The sequence below is a fragment of the Larimichthys crocea genome, chromosome XX, assembly GCF_000972845.2.
Source record: "Larimichthys crocea isolate SSNF chromosome XX, L_crocea_2.0, whole genome shotgun sequence".
NCBI classification, from domain to species: domain Eukaryota; kingdom Metazoa; phylum Chordata; class Actinopteri; family Sciaenidae; genus Larimichthys; species Larimichthys crocea.
This window is the reverse complement of record NC_040030.1, coordinates 737,301-761,405: the sequence shown is the minus strand read 5'-3', so window position 1 is coordinate 761,405 and position 24,105 is coordinate 737,301. Positions and strand designations below refer to the sequence as shown.

The following is a 24,105-nucleotide window of genomic DNA, read 5'->3' as shown; positions in this document are numbered from 1 at the left end:
AAACGACATGTTATCTGACGCTGCTGTCCGCAGCATTCAGTCTTCCTGAGCCATATTTTACATGTGTAAAATATAGTTTTGTGGAGCTGTTTAATGAGTCGAGCTGAACCCAAAGAGATCCAAATTCCTCTTTGGGTTTTAGCAGGATTTTTGTAGCCCTTTTGGGGATATCACGCCTCTCACATAAAGTGTTCATTCTGGATGAACGTATCACCCATGATGTAACGGTAAAAGCAGCTAAAGCAATGCAACAAATCATGACTCCACACCAAGAAATAACTCGTCACAGTTTTGGGTTCAACAAGAGTTTTTATTAAAAACCAAAAAAAACCGTAGTGAGTAAACAAAAGAGTGCTCGAAAGGAGCTCATCATTGCATTTGTTTCAACAGCATTGGCACCAACATTGAACAAAACATTAGAAGAAAAAACAAAACTACAGTGCAGAATGAATTTGTGGATTTGAATTCACAGATCAGCAGTCCAACTCTGTTCCTCTCTCCTGACCGGTTTCTTTCACCTTGGCTACTTTTCTGCTAAAAAGAAAATGTGCAACGTCGTGACATCAACCATCAGGTCTGAAAAACAATTCTTCATGAAAACAAGAAAAAAGTGGGTCATTGTCACCCTTTAAGAAGCGCTAATCGTCCAGAATTTGGTATCATGATGTCACACTTCAGACTCTTCCTCCTCATTCGTGTGTTCCTCCTCCATGTGTTCCTCCTCCGTGTGTTCCTCCTCCTCCTCCTCCGTGCGTTCCTCCTCTTCCTCCACCTGATCATCGACTTTGGCTAAGCCCGCCAGTGTCCGTGTGGTCTCCTGCAGAGCCTCCTGAAGAGCAGATATCGCCTGATCGTGGCCTTCTAGCTTGGCTGCTTTGGCTTCTAAGCCATCTACCATACCTCTTAAGCTCTGCATCTGCTCTGGCTCTACGTTGCTTTTCCCCTCCAGGGCGGCGAACCTCTCCCCCAACTCCTTCACCAGCTGATCCAGGTCGGAGTCCTTCGTCGTGAGCTCATTCTGGGCCTCACCCAGAGCGACTATGTTTGACTGGAGCTCACCCAAACTGCTTTTCAGTGCCTCCATCTCCTCCCCCAATCCGCTTTTGACCTTCTCCACGGCCTGTTTCTGTTCAGCCAGCGTGCTTTCGTGGGTGTCGTATTTGGTCAGCAGTGTTTCCACTTTGCTGGTGATGTCTGAAACTGACACCATCAGTGAATCTCCGCTCACCTCTGATGCTTTAACTCTTTCTTCCAGGTCTTCTGATTGTCTCCTGACCTGATCGGCTGCTTCATTCGCCTTCTTCTCCACGTAGCGGACGGCATCAGCCGCCTGCTCCACGCTGCTCTCCAGTGTCATGCCTTTGTCCTTCAGAGCCTGGATGTCGGCCTTAGTTGAAGACAGCGACTGCCTCAGACTCTCAACAGTATCTTGCATGACTGACCTCACTGTTTCAATTTCCTCGGACAGCGAGGCCACTTCCCGATTACGAGTCTGGAGCTCAGACCTCACGGCAAATATCTGCTCCCTGAGTGACTCGGATGAAGCGTCAGAATCCTGTTTGGTTGTTCTGATTTCAGCTACAACATCAACAATGGCAGAGAGCTCTTGTTTGATGAGCGCAGGGTCTTCTATGTCCCCCAGGCGGGCCTTGAGATCAGCCAGCTCTCTCTGTGCCTCCCCCTGAGCTTCGGTGAACTCTGTCACACTGGCCTTGACGGACTGACTCACCTCGGCCAGGCGCTCCTCGACAGTCTTCTCCAGAGAAGAGAAGTCCCACTCACGGGCCTCCTTCACCTCCTTGATGCCCTCTGAAAGGTCCCTGAGTAGATCGTTCTGGAGCTTCTGCAGGGCCTCCTCAACTCTCCTCGTCTCCACCTCGCCCCTCTTCATCCGGCTGACGGCTCCCTCCAGCTCCACCCGTGTGATGCCCAGTGATGACTCCAGTCCGTCCACGACACTCTTTAGAGACTCCACCTGAAAAACAGGAGAACAAACATCAGCTTCATGACCTTTCCTGAGCTGTCAGTGCCATCCCATGGTCTTCATACAGAAGTTGGGTTGTCCCACTTGTAATGGAGCTGGCTCAGTCAACTCAGACACACCCATTTACTGGATTAAAGCTCAGGAGAATGCCAGCAAGTGTCCCATTTACTGGATTAAAGCTCAGGAGAATGCCAGCAAGTGTGAGTTAACAATATGTTGTAAAACTCTTGGAATTACTGCTGCTGTGGTCCAGAATGAACCTTCATTTTGTGTAACAGTTCCTGCTACCTAGTTCCAAGCAATGCAAAGATGCACAAATTAGAATGTGGACACTCTGGCAAGACCTGTTGGTTGCATTGATAATTGTAGGAAGAGTTAGTCCCCGCCCATTAGTTCCATTGTAATCATGTTGATGGCTTAGAAATAGACAAAATAACTCCCAACGACATCAAATTAAAATCTAGTTTCAGTTCATTTTTGAGCTCAGGAAAAGTGCACCAAGATAATCTTGAATCGAGGTCCACTTATTAGCTTTTTTATGCATTTTTAAAAAGTAGTGTTTTATTATTGTGGAGGGAGAAAGTTGTGCTTTTACAGAACTATGCCTAACTTCTCAAGAAGTAAATATGTAATAAAGTTTCAAAGTCTTACTCTGTGCAGGAGATATATAAAACTTTTTTATGGCTGTGACATGTGAACACCTTCTTTATTATTCACAATGCAGCCACTGTTCCTCAGAGTGAACTAACAGTGCTTCTGTACACCTTGTACATTTGCATGAGTAGAGTCGAGTCAACACATAACAGACTGTGTGACATCCTGACTGTAGTTTAGACAGCGTTACTGTACAATCAGGGACATCAGCACAGGAATGAGGAAAGAATGAATGAAACAGAGGGCGGCATCAGTTATATAAGCAAACTTTAGTTTGCATGTCATAAGAGGTTTAACTGCAGAGCCAGTGAATCTTTAACAGTTTTTTATTCTTGCAAAAGAGACATGTTGTTCCAGTGGATGTACTTTGAAGGAAGAAAAAGTGGAATCATCCATGAAAATAGTGTAGGAATGACAGGAAACTTTCATTTGTATAAGTTTGCTCAGTGAAAAGGTGTAAGGATGTCACCAAATCCATCACTCACCAAACCTACCCGACCCCCATCAGTACACAGAGTAGAACAACATGTACAGTTATGTAATTGGACACAAAGACATCTTTTAATGTGCCTGGGAGTTGTGAAACTTTGGTAATGTCATGCCAACTTCTTCCCACTCCCCTCATTGATTCACATCATTTTCCACCAACCTGTTGAACGACGCTCTCCATTTTGCTCCCCAGCACTGCGTTTTGCCGTGCGCTCTCCTCATGCCTGGCGCTCGTCTGGTGCATTTCCTCCACTACCTGCTGCAAATAAAAAGCAGCAAAACCTGCAGCGCCTATTAACCCGAGATAAAACACAGTGGTGGCGATGAGCCCGAGGCAGCTCCCTGATTTTGCAGCCTGCGATCCGGGGCTGCTCACCCCGTTTGTACTGGTGCTCTTCTGGATCTTCTTCGGCGCGTCATCTTGGATGGATGCGGCGCTCTTTTCGCTCGAGTTGCTCTTGTTTCGGTTTTTTGCAGTCATCCTCAATTGGGGAGCTCGTCGAGATTATGTGTGTGGTGTGTGATGGGAGTCAGTGAGTGAGTGCTGCTGAGGTTTTTTGTCTTGCAGTCGTGGATGGAGAATGTTTCCAGTCCATGCCCACTAACAGGACCAGCAGCGTATCAGTGAGCGCGTCGTGTCTTTCCACGGGGTTTTTTTGCGTTGAGGTATGCGGATGGGGGCTGTCCCATGTTTAACTAAAGGCTCTGTGTGGGTCCACTTTAATGACACAAAACAGCAGGAAATAATGAATGATTTCTACTGCTCTTACACTTTTACGCCAGAAACTAGATCCAACATTATATCTTAATATCCAAACACAGGCAAGAGTGAAGTTTCTGCAGAAGTCTCTCTGCTGCAGTCATAATACACACTATATATATGTACAACAGGTAGTTTAGGCAACTTTAGTGAGTTTTCCCAGTGAAAATGTCCATTAGGTTCATTTTAAATCCCCTGACAACGACAAAAGATGCACCATTATGACGCAAAACCCCGATCCAAGCGTGCATTTTGCATAATGCGCATAAACCTCTGTGTTCATATCTGTTATATGTTTGTTATTCAAATAACACACGTTCATAAATGATGTTACAAGTCTTAAAAAAAACTGATGCAAACTTCTGCAAGCGGTTCATACTGGAGCGGGTGGTGCAGGGAGGGGCGCTGAAGCAGGGAGCTTGCTCCTCCTTTCATACGTGGCAGCTCAAGTCTCGGCACTGCAGGCTGCTGTTAAACCCCCATCATGGTTACATCTCTGCATACAGAGACACATCACAGCCTCTGTGTCCACACACTAAGAAGTTCACAGCATTTCATCATTTAAAAGTGTGAATGTATCATTTGTTTATGGCTCTAAACTCTGCAAATAAATGAATACACTGTTGTTTTCATACTGTATGACACTCACATTCATAATGTCTTCATTAGTTTATCACAGGTTGTGTATTTATTTATTTTGTGATGTTTCTGCGGGACTTTTCTGTGCAGTCTTTCTCAGATATTATTAGAAAATCAATCATTCTGGTTACCTACCTAGTACCTAGCACCCACATGAAGTACAATAAAAATATCCACCCATGCATAAACTCTCAGTTACTTGAGCATAGTGTGATTTTTTTTCTTCAAATAGAGCTCAGCATGTTTACATCCTCAGTTTAAACGCTAGGTGTCACCAAGAGAGCATTTTAGAGTGAAAGCTGTCAGTAAAACACTGACAAGGCAGAGCATTTTAGAGTGAAAGCTGTCAGTAAAACACTGACAAGGCAAATAACCCTCCAAACAAATGTGTACAATATCAAATAATTGAATAAAAATATATATATTATTCTCAAACAATACATTATTTATTGATATTAATTTGTCAAACAAGGGTTTAGTTATCAACAAAAGACCTAGAACAACTAACTGAGACGACATTTTATTGAAACATTACAAAAAAGTAGCTAGAGTTTGCTCAAGGTTGTACACACATAACATAATAATAAAAAAAAGACAGTATAGTACATGTAGATCATTTGTCACATAAAACACAGGTTTGAAGTTGTGTAGTATTTTAGTGTACACAGAGAGTTTAGAAAAGTAATACTAATAAACAAATATGTTTGATGACATACATTTTTATTTAATTTCATTTGCAGAAACACCAAATAAAACCAAATTCAAAGTGAGCCAAATTCATTCAGCTTGTCAAGGTCAGACATTTGGCTCGACTAAAGGTGCCTAAAATAGACAGGTAGGTTATAGTTTCAGCCGTGTTAAGAAAAGATAAGATTGTATTTGATGTATTTTTAATTACTTATTTAATTATTATCTTCTCTTATGGACTCAGTTACTTATTTTCCTGCGAGAGGACTGTTGGTTATGAGAGTGTGGGAAGGGATTGGAAGGTTTGTTATTGTTTGTTGTGTTCATTATGTATTGTTTATTGAAAATGGCCAAATCTCAATAAATAAAGTTTTGAAGAAAAAAAAAAGATAAGATACATTTTTTTTGGTTATGAGAGTGTGGGAAGGGATTGGAAGGTTTGTTATTGTTTGTTGTGTTCATTATGTATTGTTTATTGAAAATGGCCAAATCTCAATAAATAAAGTTTTGAAAAAAAAAAAAAAAGATAAGATACATTTTTTTGATCCCAAATTCACTTGTGACAGCAGCTCTTAGACAATAAGGTTGATAAGAAATTACTCATAAATTAGAAATATAAAGAAAAAAGTAATTAAGTGCATGCTTGTGTTGGAATGAAGGCTCTGTAGTAACACTTCTTCGTACATGGAGTTTTTTTTAAAGCATTGAACTTATATTAAACAAAATAAATACATGAATTAGACACAACATTGCTTAAGATAAAACATATTCCAGCATGTTTAGAAGTATAAATACCTTTGTATCATGTACATTACCCAGTTTAGTAGTTTCCTAGCAGACCTTGAACGCACCATGACGCTCCGCCCTGACGCCGTGACAACAGACGCCGCTCCTCCGACGCGCTGTCCAGGTGTTCGGTGTATGATATCGCAGAGCTCCCGGTGGTCCCGTTTTCTGGAGCTTTCTTTTTTTTCTTTCTTATTTTTATCGGTGTATCCGTGCCTGAAAATGGCCTAACGTGATATGCTTTGTCTCCGAGCTCCTCCGAGGTCGTCACTCGGACGTGTGGACGTCTTGTCCGCCCACACTGCCTCATCTCTCGGAGCAAACCAAGCGGGAACACCGTTAAAATGAAGCCCGACACGGGGAGGAGAATCTGAGCCGCCGCTGCTGCTGCTGTGTGTTTATACCTCGGTTACGCTAGCCATCTTTTTTTGTTGTTGTTGTTGTTGTTTTAACCCCGGACAGCTCGGAGTATATCGGGATTTGTGCTGCCATGGCTGGACTCATTAAGAAGCAGATCCTGAAGCATCTCTCCAGGTCAGTGCTCAGGGTCGGTTAGCCGACAGGGAGTGGGGGGGTAAAAAAAACGGCTGTCAACACAGACGTTAGTTAGCTATCACCCAAACGACACTGAAACGAAGTGTAATCTTTGTTGAACATGGATGTTTAGTGAGTCAGCTGGCATCCTTGTTGTCTGTCACGCTGTCAAGTTGACGTAACCCCCGTTGACCTGAGACGTGGCTAGTTAGCTCACTTGCTAACACCGGTGTTTCGGTTCAACGAGCGACCGTGTCAACCGGAGACCCCGCCAAACGAGCCAAACGCTCTCTCTAAAGGTTGTCGCAGTCATAATAATAATAATGATAATAATAATAATAATAATACATTTTATTTCATAGTAGACAGTAAATAACAGAAACAAACATAAAAGTATATCAAATTTAACGTGAATAAAGGAAAAAAAAAAAAAGGCTACGTAGCTTCTTCTTGTTTCCAACGGCTGTGGTAACTACGACAACCGCGGAGCATTCCGACTAACGGTCACCAGTTGACACGGTCGCTCGTTTAACCGAAACAGTAGCTGTATAGTGAAGGGCTAATCCCTCGAAAACTTTAGCAGGTAGCAGCAATTAAGCAGGTTTAACCGGTCGAGTGGTTGAGTCAGGCTGTGTCAAAACAAACAACAACAAAAAAAAACAATCTCAGCCTTCCTACTGAATGCAAACTATGTTCCTGTAACACAGCCAAAATAGACTTAAATTTGACATAAGTATGATAATAATGAGGGTTGGGTTTGTTTACATGCAGGTTATGTGTGTCTTCTCACCCCTCTGCCTCCATATAAGACACACTGAGACCCTCAGTGACAACACAGGATCATTTCATATCATAATATTTGTTAGTTTAATAGCTCTACTTGCTGTGTGAGGCCCCATTTATTTCTTTAATGCCTTGCCGCCTTCAGCTCGACCTGCTTTTACATCCATTATTTATTATTTTCCGCTGTCCCTCGAGGGACTTTCAATGGACTACTTCCTCGTTTTGTTCCAGGGGGACAGCTTTGAAACATGCAGAGCTGTTTTTCCCCTCACCGCCACCGACTAACCGTGCTATAATAATAATGACCTGAAACAGTAGGCTGTGTTGGATAGTAACGATACTGGAGACTGGAAGGTGGATGGCTCTGAGAAATGACAGCTCACATATTTGTAATGCCAAGTCACAGGTGACTCGTCGGTGTGCAGCTGAACTGGTTTGTGTGCCTAGAATAAAAGGCACAAAGGTGACTCGCTGGTTAATGAATGAATGGTGTTTGGGGTGTTTGTCCTTCACACACACACACACAATGCCATGATTTGTATTGACTGCAACACACAGCTTGTAAACGGCGTGCCCTTTGTTGTGTCTCCTTGTGCTGTGCGAGTGCTCCCTGCAGATGACTGTGCAGGCCTTCAGCAGCATCAGCGACAGGAAATGACTTGAAGAGCTGTGATGTCATCTGATTTTCTTTGCTTTCTTTGACCCGATTGGTCAGAAGCAGAAGCCGACCTGGCCTTGACGGTCCTCCAATCCTGCCAGATCAGCATCACCCTCTATACTACAAATACAGCATGTGTTATTATGAGCTCAAGTGTTGGAATAGTTTGCCCTGCTACTAGCTGGATTATTCATTCTTCTGTGTGCTTACACAGCTACAGGTTATGTTGTGGGTGTCAACATGCAAACTTGCAGAGGACACACGCCTGTACAATACCGTCTGCGACCAGGAGTGAGGCGGCACCACGTCTTTACAGCTCATTGGCTCGGATGGCTGTGATGTCAAGTCATGTTTACCCGATGTGAGAGCGTATCGATGAAGCGTTTCACACGGGGTCGAACTCAGGTAGCCCCCTGGGGGTGACTAGATGACAAGGTGTGTGCTTGTCCGCATTAGAGAGGGGGTTTGGATTATCGACAGGACCCCTGGCCTGCAGCCAGACAGAGCGAGATCCTATTACACACACACAGTTACTTGTTTGGTCACATCCTCTCTAAAGAGTGAGTTTCTCTTTGAGCTTTTTCAGGGAAGTGAAAGGTCAGACTCGGCTGCAGAGCAGGAACATCATCTGACTGTCTACCTGTTGGAACTCTGTGTTGTTTCTATTCTTTGCCAGGACTTGCCTGTAAGAGAGATTCTTGATCTCGATGGACAATCCTGATTAAATGAAGGTGTTGATGATTCTCTGTTCTCTGATTCTCCTCACTTTCATTCGTCATCCCATCGTTATTCATCTCATCTTCATTCACCACCCACCCACTTTCTATTTCATTATCGTGACTCTTTACGGCTGCAACTAACTAACTCTTGATGAATTATTCCGACACAAGTATCAGAAATGTCTGTCTAAAACGCAGGGTTGTGTATCCGCAACACTGATCCGACACCACGTAATTCATCAGCCCTGAACTGTCATGACCTGCCCCACTCTGACTCACTCTTACCCAATTGCCTCACCCTGATAATTTCACCTTCACCCTAACCGGTCCAACAACCCAAACCAACGACGGCAGCAAATTCTAGCCAATCCGAGCCAATGTACGCGTGGTCACGTGCGTTGTGCTACAACTGGGCACTGGACTGGGCGACCCGCCTATTACTAGAGCCACAGCCGCCTGTTAGTACTCGGTACCGGCTGATACGCAAAGATCAGATATCAGAATCAGCATCAAGATGGAAAATGGTATAGAAAGTCAGAAGGCAAACAACAGAAGCTCAAGACGACGTCCTCAAATTTTCACATCTTTAAAGCCAGATTGAGCGAATGTTTTGATTTTATGAGTTATTTCAGCTCCAAATGCAACGACGTAGATCTGCAGTGATCCACCTCACGTCTGGAAATGTCAGTCCTCCCTAAAAAGCCATCCAGAATGATGCTGCGGGACTTTATTTTTGTTCTTCATCACCTCTCCTCACCTTCTTTTTTCGGTGTTTGGGTCATCAAAATGTATTTTTACTGCAAAATGACCCCTGACTATGCATTCCAGTGTAAATAGCTGCTTATTAGTGTCACAAGACCGCTGCACAACAGCGTCGACAGCATAAGTAGAGGGAGATTTGCTTGATGTGCGTAGGGTGAAGCTGTTGATAGACAAACCTTCACAGAATGGGCCTCTAAGAATGAAAAGATTAGCACTACTTTCGAATGGAAAGAGTTCACGACCTGGGAGATTATGCCTATAGTCAGGCTGGTATGTGAGGTCCGTTTTGGGGTTAAGTTGGGACATTTACCAGCCGTAAGTTCTCCCTTAATTTTTAGGGTTTAATGTCATTAAACACTCACTTCACTCGTTGGTTATCGTAAATCTGAACCCACAAGACTTTCATCCATTAAATTTTCAATCAGTAAAGAGGTGACTCTGCAGTTTAGGGAACTATTTTCAACTCTGAGTAAGCTGAGGTTGAGCAGGAAGGATTGTAACACCAGGCTCTCCATTGTGTGCACACATACCCTTGTTTCACTTTTTCATCAGAGGATTGTTGGTGCCCATCGGGGTGTGACAGATGAGTCCACTTCTGCTGTTGTTTGTCATCGTGAGCCTCTTCCAGGCCCGACTCTTACCATCGCTGCAGTAGCTGCGTGATGATGCACCATAGTGATGAGCTCCACTATTCCCAGTGTTATCGCTCACCGCTGGTGGGAAGGCTATTACGGCATGAGTCACGACTGAGTGCCGTGCTGTGGGTGTCTCATCAGTGTGTAGCAGTGAAATACGTGTCTGTGTGTCGGAGAGAGCGACATTCGACCAGCGTCCCTGCGTCTCCATGGGGTCATGAATATTCCAGGACTCTCTGGGCTTTCGCTGCCAATATGAACTCACTTCCCTTTAACCTGCGTGTCGCTTGCATTGTCGTCCTCGGTGACGTGCGCGTCGAGCTGTTTTTACACGAGTTTGTGCGGTTCTGCAAACGTGTGTGTCTCTCGTATGTAGGCTAGAAAGTCGTTCAAGTCATCCCTCATGATAACTCTGAGGTGACTCAGCCTTAATAACCGTTCTGCTCGGGCTGCGTGATGTATCTTTGTCATCATCTGAACATATATTTAAGATTTAGAACAGAGGAACGTTGAGACAACAAAAGAAACCGTGTTTTATCACGGCTCTAAAAATATGATTTCCTAAATGGTTGTGAAACGTGTGCCCTGAAAGACGATATTTTAATCTTGCACCCACAAGATAATAACTGACATGACACAATATGTTTAACAGAAACGATCAAGCTCTGAACGCGAGTGTAAAGTGTAAACTTTTATTTATCAAACCGTGCTGCAGAAAGAAAAAGACATTTGTTGTTTAAAAATGTTGCTAAGCTCATCAGAGTCACCTCCACTTATCATTGCTGGAGGTTATTTGGGACTTAGAGGAAGACTGCTGACTGAAAAAAGCACTTTTTTCCCCCTCTTGTGCAGGTATCCCAGAAAAGGACAACAACATTTGATTTATGTAATAAATAGACTGTGCTTATATAGTGTCTTTCTAATCTTCAAGCCACTTTTACATACACTGACACACTGCCACCAATTATGCAGCCTTCAGGGTGAATGGAGGTCCAGTATCTTGCCCGAGGACACTTCAACATGCAAAGTAGAGGAGCCCGGATCAAACCACCGATCATCTGATTGGTGGACAAACCGCTCTAACTCCTGAGCCACAGCTTTATATTATAATATCCCCCCAAAACATGTTAAACTTTAACATCATTCAATGATGTAGGAACAGTTTTGTCCTCGTAAATAGTGTTATTTATCACAGCTAGATGTCATATTAAAGGTCCAGTGTGTGGATTTATTTACAGAATATATAGCAGAAATATCACTTTTGTCAGTGAAGACAAAAAAACATCCAGACTGTGTTAGTCCAAAAAAAATCCATCCTAGAACTCTCTGATGTTGTAAATACTTCATGTTTTCCATCTTCAATGGATAGATTCTCCGACGTGATGTGATTTAACGTGAATATTGGGCAAAAGATGGAAAATAACGCCGACTGGTTATTAAGAAAAGGTTGAGGTGCGTGTGTGGGTATTATTTTTAGGTCGGTTTCCATTCGATTTACCCACACGCCCACACTGCTGGAAGTCTGCATGCAAACTCTGCAGTGCTGCTGTCGTCCAAGAGGAGTACAATACACCAATAAAGAACATATTCCAACTTCCTTTTAGTTTTCTTTGCTGGTTTCGTGATAAAGTGACTTCACTGAGAAGACTTGTCGGACATTTTTCTCCAGCAGCCTCATTACACTCTTGTGTTGACGCTGAATGGGCTACTGAAGAATTTAGAGGCCTATTTAAATGTCACATTCTCTGTTTTTTTTGTTGTTGTTGCCAAGCCTGCTGCCGGTCAGACGAGCATTGGCAGGAAAGAATGTGGTAACATCCGCAGATCCCTTTTTGTCTCACATTCCCAAATCCCAGAGGAGGATCCTGAAGGATGCCTCCTCTTGTCATTATTTCTTCGTCTCTCTTTCCGTTTGTTCTCTTGTTACGTTGCCACAGTCTTCGGTTGCTAAAAAACAAGCCGGTCGTGTCGATTGAGTCACTCTGGCCATCTTCCCTCAGCTTTCTTGGCACTTATGTCATCAGGCTGCGCCACTAATGCGCCGTCAGAGCAAGAAAAAAAGCTGGAGGAGTCTTCCCCCCTCGTTTCCATTGACGGGATCCCACAACATCAGCATAAAGAGTGGAGGAGGAAAGTCTGCTTTGGGTGTTTTGTGGTTCAAAAAGATCAGCCTGCTGTTGCAGAAGACATCTTTTAAGCTTGAACAACAACATAGCAATACATAGTAACCAATATATTTGATTATTTCTACCTTTGTAGAGTTCAAACTAACTTGTACAGAGAGGATTGTTGCCGTGGATTGGCTCGTCTCCAGCCAGAAGCTAGTCCTAATCTCTTTATGGTCTTGGATTTGGTCCGGTGAGCTCAACACTGCTGACTGTAATAATGAAGGGGAAAGATGACGGAGTGCGTGAACATAACACCACCTTCCTCCTGCTGCCGTTCTCAGTAATGAGTAGCTTCTGTGTCGGCGTAGTTCAGCTTATTTAGCATCACCGGGCTTGATATTAGACAGCTGATCAGCAGCGTATTATTCGATTACAGTATTGGTTTATTCATGACTAGGAGAGGAAGCGAGAGGTGGCTCCTGTGGGGGGTGGAGAGGGGGGTGGAGGTGAAGCCAGATAAGGAGCGAGAGAGAGAGCGGGTGAAGTTGGCTGGCTAGCTTGTTGATACTTGATCAGCAGCAGGGATGAATATTTCACTGGTCACAAGGCTGAGACGCTCCAGCAAACAACATCCATCCCTTCAGAGTGTGTTTCTACCCCTGACTGTGTCACTGTGTGCGTACGCCTACGTGGACACTCAATAAAAATATTATGTGTGTTTTGTTTGTGACAGAGTGCATCCTTTTTTTTGTCTTGTCCCCTTGTTCAGCTGTGGTGAGTGTCTGTTTATGTCCGCCGCCGCCGGCGGTGCTGAATAATTTACAGGGATGTTGAATTAGAGACGAATCTAACGCTGCCAGGTGAAGGTGTTGAGTGGAAAGGGGCAGGAATTTGACAGGCTGAATCATTTAAAACCGGGGCAAGGTGAATCACAAAGCACCAAAGTCTCCGTGCGTCTTGCTGCGTCTCCAGATAACCTTCCATCGGCCAAGAGTCAAACCATTACAACAAAAACCCTTTGTTCCCGACCGAATATCCCGTTACTGAGTGACTCCACAATTGTACGTCACCACGTTTTGATACAAAAGGTCTTCTTGCTTCACCTGTGACTTTATTTTAGTAACAGCATTTGATTTTGGGGGACTAATACAAGTGGTATTGGTGCAGATATTCAATCCACATGAATGAGTTTCTTAGTCCGTGTTGCAGTGTTTGCACTATCCGTCACATGCACAATTCAGCCACGGTTGAATGCTTTGCCACGTTCTTAGTCCTGTTTTCTTATTCTTTCATCAGATTATTTTGTAAGTTCTTGTGCTGAGACAAAATTAAACACAGATATTTCGAATTTGGCCCGACACCTTCTTGTTTATGTCATTCCCCGAGAGCGGGGTTGTCCGAAATCAGATGATTGTTGGTTCGATCTCCGGCTCCTCCAGTCTCAGGACGAGTGTACTCTCCCGATGCTGAACCCATCACATGCCATCGGTGTGAATGCATCAGTGATTGTATGCCAGCCATCACTGTCTAAATGTGTGAATGAGATATGTAGTATAAAAAAATATATAAGTACAGTCCTTTTCCCATTTATTTCGTGTCAGCTCTCTGCTGCGTCTGTCAAATATAGGCAAAAAATATCCCCACAAAATGAGGTGCATCGAGAGAAAAATATTGTCCTTAAAATAAGTTACCGAAAATAAGCATTTGGAAAGCTGAAATCTGGAGCACACAGTTCCAGTTAGTAAGAGGTTTTAACTTTATAAAAACTACTATAAACACGCGCTGACCCGGTTGTCGAGGCATCGGTTCAAGCTTTAAGTTGGCGGAGACTCCTTCGCCCAAAAATAAACTTCACTACGGTGTCAGCGCCAAAATCAGGTAGCGCATACTCAGCATTGTTATGATTTAATGAGCATAGTTACATAATTCCTCACAGCATATAAGTTTGTCGAGTAGACGGTAAAATAATAAACATGTCATCTTTTGTTTCTTAATGGTTACTGCCATGATAATCAGGTTTCTCTGCCGGGAATGTGTTGTAAAACTCCAACCTTTGATCTGACCCTATTTACAGAGATTAGCTGAGTAACAAGATTAAGTGTGTGTGTGTGTGTCTTAAAACTCAAAAACTGCTGCAGGATCTTTTACTCTGTTTCGCTGCACCGTTTCTTTACCACAAACCCACAACGTTTCTCTGAGTTCAAACATGACACAGATTAAAAACGAGGAAGGCTTCCTGTATTTTGTAGCTCTGCACATCAGAGGAAGATCGAGGCCGTGTGTCTCTTGACAGCAAGATAATGTGAGATCAATACTATCCCTGTTTTTAAGAGAATCCATTAGACTGGTGTGCAGAGATGCAGAGGTCTATAAACCATTCAGGATCCGGCCACTCTGCTAATTATTAAACGATAATCAAACTGTGAAGCAGGTCATGGAGTTTGTGTTCAAGTCAGTTTACTTAAGCTGAAGAGCAAATAAACTAAACACACAGAATCACTGCGACATACGAAACCCTTCTGTGTACACAACAGTTGTCCAAGACGATGAGATTATAAAGATCAATATAGACTCGTAGCTTTCAATTAGAGATGAGTGTTGACACCTTACTGCAGCCTGAGGACACTTTGTCCTTGCTGTGAACACAAACATGTTCTGTCCAGCTCGACAGACTGCAATTATCTCTGAGCGCCAGCATATAATATAGCGTCAGACCAAAGCCTTAGGGTACGTTCAGACATTCATCTGAGTGCGTTTTGGCTGCGGCGGTGCGGTCCTCAGGAGTGTCCGCCCAAAAATGCAGCGACCTGCAGCGGAGAACGTTGAGCCAGATTCAACTTTTTGGCTGCAAATCAGATGATCAGGCCGGTCAAAACCCTCCAGAGTCAGCGTGAAATTCATGGACTAAACTCTGAAACTCTACCTTTTTTATGCTGCAAAATAGTGACGCGAGGAAGTTTGAATTAGAAACCGAGAGAGAGCAAGTGGTCCGGAGAGTTAGACAGTGAATGAGAGTGAGGAAGTACCGGCATCGGTAAAACAGGTTAATCAGCGAAATAAAACGTTATTTCCCGATTGTTCCATTCAACACAAAAAAACAACAAAGCTTAAATGAAGAGGAATATATTAATTTCTAAACGCAGGTTTCAGGTAGTGGAGTATTTATTTCCCTTTGTGTAGCTGGATTACTCGTTTGAACTGTTTGGGGTTTTTCCGTCACTTTGCCAAGAATCTGTTTCTATAATATATAATATTCCCAGTCTCAAAGCTGCACTTCTCATCTGTGTCACGTAGGTTTGCTAAGAACCTGTCGCCGGACAAGATCAACCTGAGCACACTGAAGGGCGAGGGCCAGCTGACCAACCTGGAGCTGGACGAGGAGGTGCTCCAGAGCCTGCTCGACCTGCCCACATGGCTGGCCATCAACCGTGTGTGCTGCAACAAGGCCGCCATCAGGGTGAGGGACACTGTCAACATATGATATGAATTTTTTGTATGTTTTTAAAGGAATAGTTGGAGATGTATTTGCTGAATTCTGGTGGAGCTGAGAATATTTATTTACACTTTGGTTTGTGCACAGATTGAACAAACGAGGCTGTAGCTCCTTATTAAACAGAAGTATGAGAATGTCGAGCTTTGTGCTTTTAAGCCTTACTGCTTGGGTATTGTTAAAATCAAAGAACAGAGATAAGATTTATTGGACCAAACGTCGTTTAAAGTCATGAATCAAACTGACTCACATTGTTTTTAAGGCTTAGAAAACGGCATAATTATCCTCTGTTTATATACAGACAGTTAAATGAAGACACAGTCTAGATACCAATCAACACATCTCATACACTTGGAATGGCTCTTTGCACTGCACACACACACACACACACACACACACACACACACACACACACACACACACACACACACACACACACACACACACACACACACACACACACACACACACACGTCATGGTCGTCGGGTAAGTGCCATGTATGTCAGACTCCGGCACACCCTGGAAACAGTGAATGGAGATGCGTACTTTGCTTCGTGACTGGACTTTTATTCAGACCAAGGTCCACTCTCCACCTTCCTCCTCCACCTCATTTCTCTCTCTCCACCTCTACGTCACACATCTGCCTCCACACGTTTGAAACCCCACTCTGTCGGTCGCCCACCCTCCCTTCGCCGTCCTCGAGAGACGTAGCCTCTTGTCTTTACTCGACTCGTTCGCCGTGTCATCGACAGCGCGTGTAACACTAATGCAGTGTTGCGACTATAATACCCACATCACTGACAATAGGTGTGTGTGGAGCATCAGATTTCTCAGGGAACAGTGGAGCTGTGGTACCGCCTGGCTCCACTTCACACGGTATTGCAGCGTTTTCTGTTAAACTGGTTTAAATAAAACAAAAAAAAGGAGAACAGCGATTTTTATCTTACTTCCTCATGTGTTAGATCTCCATCTCGTCTTTGTGTTTTCCTGTTACAGAGGCACTAAACACAACACTCTCACCACGTCATCGTAAAAGACTGTCTCACACAAATGAAAGTGAATAAAAGTTTATTTAAAACTCATAAACACATACATTTATTGCCTTTTTTTTTTTAAATCAGTGTGTCTAGTTTGATGTCTCAAAGTGACAGGCTTGAGGTAGCACCCCCTGCTGACACCTTCTGGCCTTTCAAAGCGATTAAATTGTCAATACAATTAAATCCTGAGCGTTTTCTCACTTCTTGATTTATGACGCTGCTCCATGGAAAAACACGTGAACATGAGCATTTAATCTTTTTTGCTACATAATTTGACACACACTTCACAATCAAGATGCTCCGTGTTGTTAGATCCGGAGCTGCCAGCCAGTCTAGACTCACTGATTTCTTTTTTTTTTTCTTGCTTTATCTATGAACTACATCGCCTACTCGCCGTTTTTGGCTTGATTTAACCCTTGATTTAACTGTTTTCATTCACAGATACCATGGACAAAGTTGAAGACTCACCCAATCTCTTTGGTAAGTTTAATCTGTCACCACAAATTAACAAAAAAAAAAAAAAAAAAACGATGCACTGCTGCATAATTTACTCAGCGGCCATCACGTGTTAAATGACACCGATCATCACAAGCTGTAGAGCAGGAAACCGCTGAAGGTGTTGTAGAACATGCCGTCGTCGTAGAGGAGTCTATTCCGGAAGAGCTGCACATACACGTTGTCTCCGACCTCCAGCTGCAACACCGCTGCGTTGGACGCACTGTCGTTTGCATCGCCACCCGCAGTGTCCCAGGAAGACACCATCCTCTGGCCGTTCTTCATCAGTAACACCACTGAGTTGGGATGTCCGACGATGTTGTTGAACATAGTGTAGCGGAAGTAGTAGACCCCCCGGACTGTGGCGGTGAAGATGCCAGTGGCGGGGTTGTAGCCTTTGCCGATGTTAGTGAGGATTCTTAGATATCTCAGTGTCATGTCTTGTGCAAACGGACCAACTGAGCTCTCTAAAGTAGCGGTGAAAGCGATCTTTGATGAAGCTGCAGACGTGACGTCTGCGAGTGCCTTCAGCTGCTTGTCATGATTCTCGTTTACCCGCCAGAGCTCCTCCACCTCGCTTTTGTAGGACTGCACGCTCGCTTCCATCGTGGCCATTGCGGCACTGAGGGTTTCCTCAAGCTTGCTCTGTGTCTGCGTCATGGCTGCCAGCTTCTCTCTCAAGGCTGCCAACTCACTGAGCAGGGCGCAGGTGTCGGGTTGACAGGCTTCCAGGCTGGTCCCAGTCCCTAGGTAGCTGTAACTCCCAGTGCACATGCCTAATACCAACAACAACCAGAGGAACAAGCGGTCCATTTTACACTCGTCTCCACAAAACCTGCAAGTTGTATGCTCCTCAGTCCTCATATATACATACTATACTACATATATAATCCCTGCCTCCTTTCACCTCCCATCAATGGAGGGTGGAGCCCTCAAGTCTATTTAGGCCAGCTCACCTGGGTGAGGCCTTTTTGTCCTTAATGGAGAACAAAGGAGCTGGCTGGCCTCATCCTCACCCTCCCTCATTCTTTACATTACATTACATTACATTGCATTTAGCAGACGCTTTTATCCAAAGCGACTTACAGAGGAGGACATAAGCTGAGAAAGGTGTAAAGGACACAGAGTAGTTGTTAGTTTTGTTAGTTTTGTTAGGCAGGGAAGCATTCTCGAAACAGAAAGGTTTTTACAAGTTTTTTAAAGGTAGAAAGGGATGTTGCTGTTCTAGTAGCCGTTGGTAGGTCATTCCACCATTTGGGGACGACCACAGAGAAGAGTTTAGAGTGACCTCGCTTTGCGAGAGGCGAGGGTACAACTAGACGGTTTGTATGAGCGGAGCGTAACGCCCTGGTCGGGACGTGAGCCTTTAGTAAGGCTCAAAGTTTGAGCTGCGTATTTGATGTGAGTTATCCTTTTTTGGTTCCACACACTCATAGTATATTCAGTAGGTAAATTTATAGTATAAATGTTAATTTCCCCATTTTCTTAAGATTTGTTTAGATTAAGAATCTTTGTTCAATTGTTAATTGACCCTTAAGTTTGAGTTGTGTGGATTAATATTTTGCTGTTCTATTATTTCTCCTTTCCACCAGAAAACAACCAGCTAACAATAAATGAGAATCAATTGGATCCCCTTTGTTTGTGCCTTGTTTTAATGAACAATCCATTGCGTTGTTTCATCAAACACGAGCCAGTTTATTCCTTACCAACCCCAAACAATATTTTACACTGGCACCTACTGTTCCCAATCAAAGCCAAACAACTAATAATGCCGAGGACCTCGAGGCCCACACGTGACCTCGTGTAACCTGATCCCATAACACGGGTGCGAGTGTACGATAACACGGCTGAGGAGAGGCTACTGCCTGAAGGTGCTACGCACAGCGATGAAGAGGCTTGTTGTGTCAGGAGTTTTATTCATCTGAGATTACAAACGGCATGATTCAGAGTTTCGAGGTGTTTTACGTTACTAGACAGGCGACTTGTCAAGTGGAAGGGAAAAACGTGTAGGCGGCTTCATCTCCGGTGTCAAAAGAGTTAGACAAGGCTGCAACAACCTTTCTCCACTTTTAAAAAAAATCTGTACTGCAAAGTTCAAACATTGTGACGGGATGACTCATTGTAACTCACAAAATGGTGCTAAATAGGTTGATGGAAGTAACAATATTCCTGTGTTATGACTAAATACGTGCCAAAATATGTAAAAAAAAAAAAAAAAAAAAATTAACTACAGAATCAAAATCACTTTGCGAAGACAGTGGTCGTTGATCGTGAAGTTAACCCTGTGACTTGCCTGCAGACCCTGGATAAAGTGGAGATGGAGATGAGTACCTGTGATGAGCCCCGTCCCCCCAATGGCCCGTCTCCCATAGCAACAGCATCAGGACAGAGGTGAGCGTCTGCGTTCGAGAGCCTCCTTCTCTTGAATGTTAGCAAACACTTATTGTTTGGTAATAATTTTTTAAGATGATCCGTCTATACACATTTTTATAGAACAAGTGAATATGAAGAGAAATCATGGCGTGTTTCTATTTAATACAAATAAGTAGATGAGTTAAGAAGAAACAAAAATTACAAAAAGTTAAATAATAGAAGGCGTTTAGGGGCAATATATATGTTTCACACTTTTCTGTAGTCTCACAAAGAAGATGTTTCTCTCCATTACAAAGATTTCATGAATAATATCATTCTGTTTAATAGATTCACTTAATCTAAACTATCTTAGAGTATTGAATATCAAATTAACTGTGTAGCACTGACCTAACTATCTGTAAGATGTATTCATGCAGCAAATGACACATAAAACAAAATAAGTGTAATAATTTATTCTTGTTATTGTATTATTATTATTAGTAGTAGTAGTAGTAGTAGTAGTAGTAGTAGTAGTAGTAGTAGTAGTAGTAGTAGTAGTAGTAGTAGTACATTCCTAACACACCCTTTTGTGTCAAAGAAATATGTGTGAGAAGAAAATGTAATGTTTGTGTTTCATGTAATCTTTGTTCCAGTATCACATTTGAATTATTTAAACTTGCGTTCAAACAACATCTGTTGGTATAATACAGACTAATACGCGCTGTAGTATTAAAAAAAATATATTAGCCTGTTGCCAAGCACTACTTATCACTTTGTTTGCCTTACTTTGTCTCCACCCTCCTCTCTCTCCCATGCAGTGAATATGGCTTTGCAGAGAAGGTGGTAGAAGGGATGTCGCTGTCCATCAACTCCATCGTCATCAGGATCAGTGCCAAGGCCTTTAACGCCTCCTTTGAGCTCTCCCAGCTGCAGGTCTACAGCGTCAACACCAGCTGGAGCATCAGTGACCTGCGATTCACCCGCATCCAGGACCCTCAGAGGGGAGAGGTCTGCATTTATCCTTTTTTTATTTAAAGGATGTCACGTCACTCGTAGTTTCTCATCGTACTAACACTCCTCGTCTGGTCCAGATCCTGACGTTCAAGGAGATCAGTTGGCAGATGATCCGTATCGAGGCCGACGCCATCCAGAGCGCCGAGCATGAGATGCTGAGCGCCCCCATTCGTCTCATCACCAACCAGTCCAAGATCAGAGTCACACTAAAGAGACGGGTCAGTCAGACACACACACACTCTCGTACATCCTTTGAATAGATTCTGACATTCACTTTTGGAAATTTGATGGCTTGAAACCCAGATTTCTCTAAGCGACATCCTCTTGTCTGCTGTGAACAATAGTCCCTCTGTGTGGCCTCGCAGGCTCCAGGGCCAACAGCAGCAATTCATCAAACGGCTGGTGTGCATTTAATCAAAAAAAAAAAAAACCCAAAACAGAGCTAATGCCTGTTTTTGGAGATGTGCAGATTTAATATAATGCAGCATAAAGTGCACAAAGACTTCAGTGTGCGGTCTGTGAAAGTAATTAACGCCATTTGTTTCTTTACAGAACTGCTGAGTGAAGCGTTTATCACGAAGTCACATGTGCTGTCAGTGCAGTTAGTGTTTGTAAAGTAAAAAGGAATATTCTGTTTGTGATTAGTGTGTTTGTCCCAACCTGTTATGAGCAGAGCTCACACGATAAGAGAATTTCCCTTTTGAGCGTCGTGTTACATTAATAGCAGCTCTCAGGCTACCACCGCTTGCATAATGCATGTTTTATGCCAACCTCCTCTACCTGCCACAGATTAAGGACTGTAACGTGGTGGCCTCCAAGCTGATTCTGATCCTGGACGATCTGCTCTGGGTGCTGACCGACTCCCAGCTCAAAGCCATGGTGCAGTATGCCAAGTCTCTCAGCGAGGCCATGGAGAAGTCTGCACAGCAGAGGAAGAGCATGGCCACGGAGGACCAGGTGCTCACATGACCGACTCACGAGACTTCAAACCACACACAGAGGGCAAATTTCACACTCACACTTTCTCACTCTACTCTCACTTTTCACCTTTAACATCCCCCTCCCTCTCCTCGTCCATGCCCTAATTCCTCCCTCTGTGGATGAGCCACATCACGGTCTGATAGTTTGTCCTTGTGTCCATGGATATCACGTCTGCCCCTCTCTGTGTCAATTCCCTGATGCCATATGGCGTCTATCTGCCTACACCAGCTTCGTCTCTCAGTGTGCCCTATTTTTTTTTTTGCCTTTTTAAACAGATACACTTACAAAGTGTACATTAACTGCCCACACTAATTCACACCCGTCCACATCCTAACTTACACTGGTGTGTGTGTTTTCTGTAGTATGGTGAGAAGCTCCATCTGCTGGAAGGACTGAGTATAACAGGATTCAGCTGTTTATAGATGCTCACAGTTTAAAAAAGAATGAATAAAAGAATAAGTTATTGATTTTCAGAGTCTGCTGCTCTGAGCTAAAAAACTGACATGAAAACAAACAAAAACACTAACAGTCATCACCAGCAACAGCCTGGCAAACACAGAATCCACCATCACAAGCATCAGCAATACATCAGCATCTAAAACGTCAACACTAATCGTAAGTATCTGCACATTTTTGTGCGTCCACGTTCGCCAGGTGTCGTCGGCGCCCCCCTCAGCTCAGCAGGTGCGCACCCAGCAGGCGTCCACAGCAGCCGACCAGAGCGCGACCATGGCCAGGCTGTTCAGCGCCTACGACGTATGCGAGACGTCCCACCACCTCCAGATCACGCACCTCGACCTGCATATCTGCGATGACATTCACGCTAAGGACAAAGGTAACACACATCTTACTCGTACCATACCTCGATACTTTTACATTTCACTTAGCTTGACCTGTTTTTATGTCTTTCTCCTCCTCTGTGCAGTGATCAATAAGAGGATAACAGGTGGAGCCATGCAGCTCTCCTTCAGCACCATCACTTTGGACTATTACCCATTCCACAGAGCAGGTATGAATCCTACAGTAATACCAAAACCACCTTACCATGAAGTCATTGCTACATTTTCTACTACTATGATATGCTTCCTGCATGCTCGCTTTGTTCTCACTGCAGTTTCCTGCAAGTTTTATTGGTCTTGTGTCACATAAAACTGTCTGGGACCAGGTCCCTACATCTTAAAAAAAGGTTTAGAGTTTACAAAGTGCTTAACAGAGCAGTGGGCCACACAGGTAAAGAGAAAGTAAAAACGTAACTGATTCAATGCCAAAGAATCAGGCAGTACAATGAAGAGAAAGATGATAAAAGAAATGATTAAAAAAGACAATAAATATTAATAAAAAGATAAAGAAATGAAAAGATAGATGACATCGCAAAGAGGCAAGTCTGAAAATAAGTTTTAAGAAGTGATTTTAAAAGAGTTCATTGATTCAGAGAGCCTTTTCTCGGCATATCCGGAGTCCAAAGTCAAGCGGTCACCTCTTGTTTTGAGTCTCGATCTTGGAACAACGAGAAGAGACCCGTCCGAGGATCTGAGGCTCTGTGCTAACTTGTACGGGGTTATCAGTGTTAAAAGTTTTTAAAAATTCTCGGTACAGTCATAAAATCAATCCTAAAACACACTGGAAGCCAGTGGAGGGAAGCTAAAATCAGTGAAATGTCATGTCGTCATTGTAGTCTTAACAAAACAAGTCATCCTCCTCCCTGCTCCTCATTTCCGACCTCTCCAGGTGACAGCTGTGCTCACTGGATGCACTACAGCGAGGCCACCAAGACCAGAGAGGGCTGGGCGCGAAATCTGCTCGACGAGTTCAAGTCTAACGTGGAGATGCTAAAGACCGCAGTTCGAGACCAGCAAGGCCCGGCTCCTGCACACACTTCCCCACAACACGGTAACCACACACACGCCTAAGCACATTTTAAACGTTTGGTATAAATCAACTTGTTCAGGGTGTTAATTTTGTGTCTCCTGGCACGCACACATGGCACATCATCCCTGTGGGTTTTCTGTCCTCCAGTGTCCCTTAGGGACGATGAGTATGGGCCGCTAGGAAGTCAGGAGAGTGCAGGAGGAGGAGAAGGAGTAGGGCTTAGGGAGGCAGATGGAGGACTCCTAGAGTGGAGCTCACACACACAGCCTCCGGCCCAGTGCTGCTGGTGCTTAGAGCCAGGTACCACGGTGTGTTTGCGCACAGCCAGGTGCGGTGATGCACACCTTTTGCAAGGCAGAGGTGTCTCGTTGGAGAACTGAGTTGTCGCTCTGTTTATCTCTCTCTGTTTTCATGTGTCGTTTCCTCTTCCTCTATCCTTCCACCTCTTTCTTTCTCTGCAGGTAGGATAAACACCTCGTCCAGCGCTTCCTTCAGTCCTCCTCCAACTCAAAGCCCCAAGACCCAGCTCATGTCCAGCTCCGTTGTTCTCAGGATGGCTGACTTCAGCATCTACCAGGTTGCTACAAAGACACGGCGGCTTACAAACCTTCATATATGGAATCACAGAGACTACACACGTCGTCGCTGCTAACTTTTAACGGTGTCCA

At 43.8% G+C, this 24,105-nt stretch overlaps 3 protein-coding genes across 8 annotated transcripts in view; 1 reads left to right on the top strand and 2 right to left on the bottom strand.

The window, feature by feature from the left end:
• Positions 1–289: 289 nt before the first annotated feature.
• Positions 290–3,763, bottom strand: ckap4 (cytoskeleton associated protein 4). Of its 2 annotated transcripts, XM_019275231.2 has the most exons (3): positions 3,288–3,763; positions 743–1,975; positions 290–706 (listed from the first exon to the last, which is right to left on the bottom strand). In XM_019275231.2, exons 1-3 carry the CDS (start codon positions 3,606–3,608, stop codon positions 668–670), a joined length of 1,593 nt encoding a protein of 530 aa, XP_019130776.2. In that variant the 5' UTR covers positions 3,609–3,763; the 3' UTR covers positions 290–667. The 2 variants fall into 2 exon arrangements, with proteins under 2 accessions (XP_019130776.2, XP_019130775.2); XM_019275230.2 differs by having other exon boundaries at positions 290–1,975.
• Positions 3,764–6,068: 2,305 nt separating this feature from the next.
• The window catches only part of bltp3b (bridge-like lipid transfer protein family member 3B), a 30,812-nt gene continuing 12,775 nt past the window's right edge, over positions 6,069–24,105 (top strand). For 2 of the 5 annotated variants that reach the window (XM_027272075.1, XM_027272073.1), the window contains exons 1-12: positions 6,071–6,533; positions 15,493–15,655; positions 17,168–17,206; positions 19,521–19,612; positions 20,392–20,581; positions 20,665–20,805; positions 21,377–21,544; positions 22,223–22,403; positions 22,494–22,577; positions 23,297–23,458; positions 23,585–23,737; positions 23,899–24,014. In XM_027272075.1, coding sequence (XP_027127876.1) covers positions 6,490–6,533; positions 15,493–15,655; positions 17,168–17,206; positions 19,521–19,612; positions 20,392–20,581; positions 20,665–20,805; positions 21,377–21,544; positions 22,223–22,403; positions 22,494–22,577; positions 23,297–23,458; positions 23,585–23,737; positions 23,899–24,014 — 1,533 coding nt within the window. In that variant the 5' untranslated portion in view covers positions 6,071–6,489. Of the gene's footprint in view, positions 6,534–15,492; positions 15,656–17,167; positions 17,207–19,520; positions 19,613–20,391; positions 20,582–20,664; positions 20,806–21,376; positions 21,545–22,222; positions 22,404–22,493; positions 22,578–23,296; positions 23,459–23,584; positions 23,738–23,898; positions 24,015–24,105 lie in introns of all 5 variants that reach the window. The other 3 variants (XM_027272077.1, XM_027272074.1, XM_027272076.1) reach the window with 3 other exon arrangements.
• On the bottom strand, positions 17,217–20,407 carry LOC109141713 (complement C1q-like protein 2). The gene is made up of 2 exons (XM_027272078.1): positions 20,360–20,407; positions 17,217–17,997 (listed from the first exon to the last, which is right to left on the bottom strand). Exons 1-2 carry the CDS (start codon positions 20,385–20,387, stop codon positions 17,312–17,314), a joined length of 714 nt encoding a protein of 237 aa, XP_027127879.1. The 5' UTR covers positions 20,388–20,407; the 3' UTR covers positions 17,217–17,311.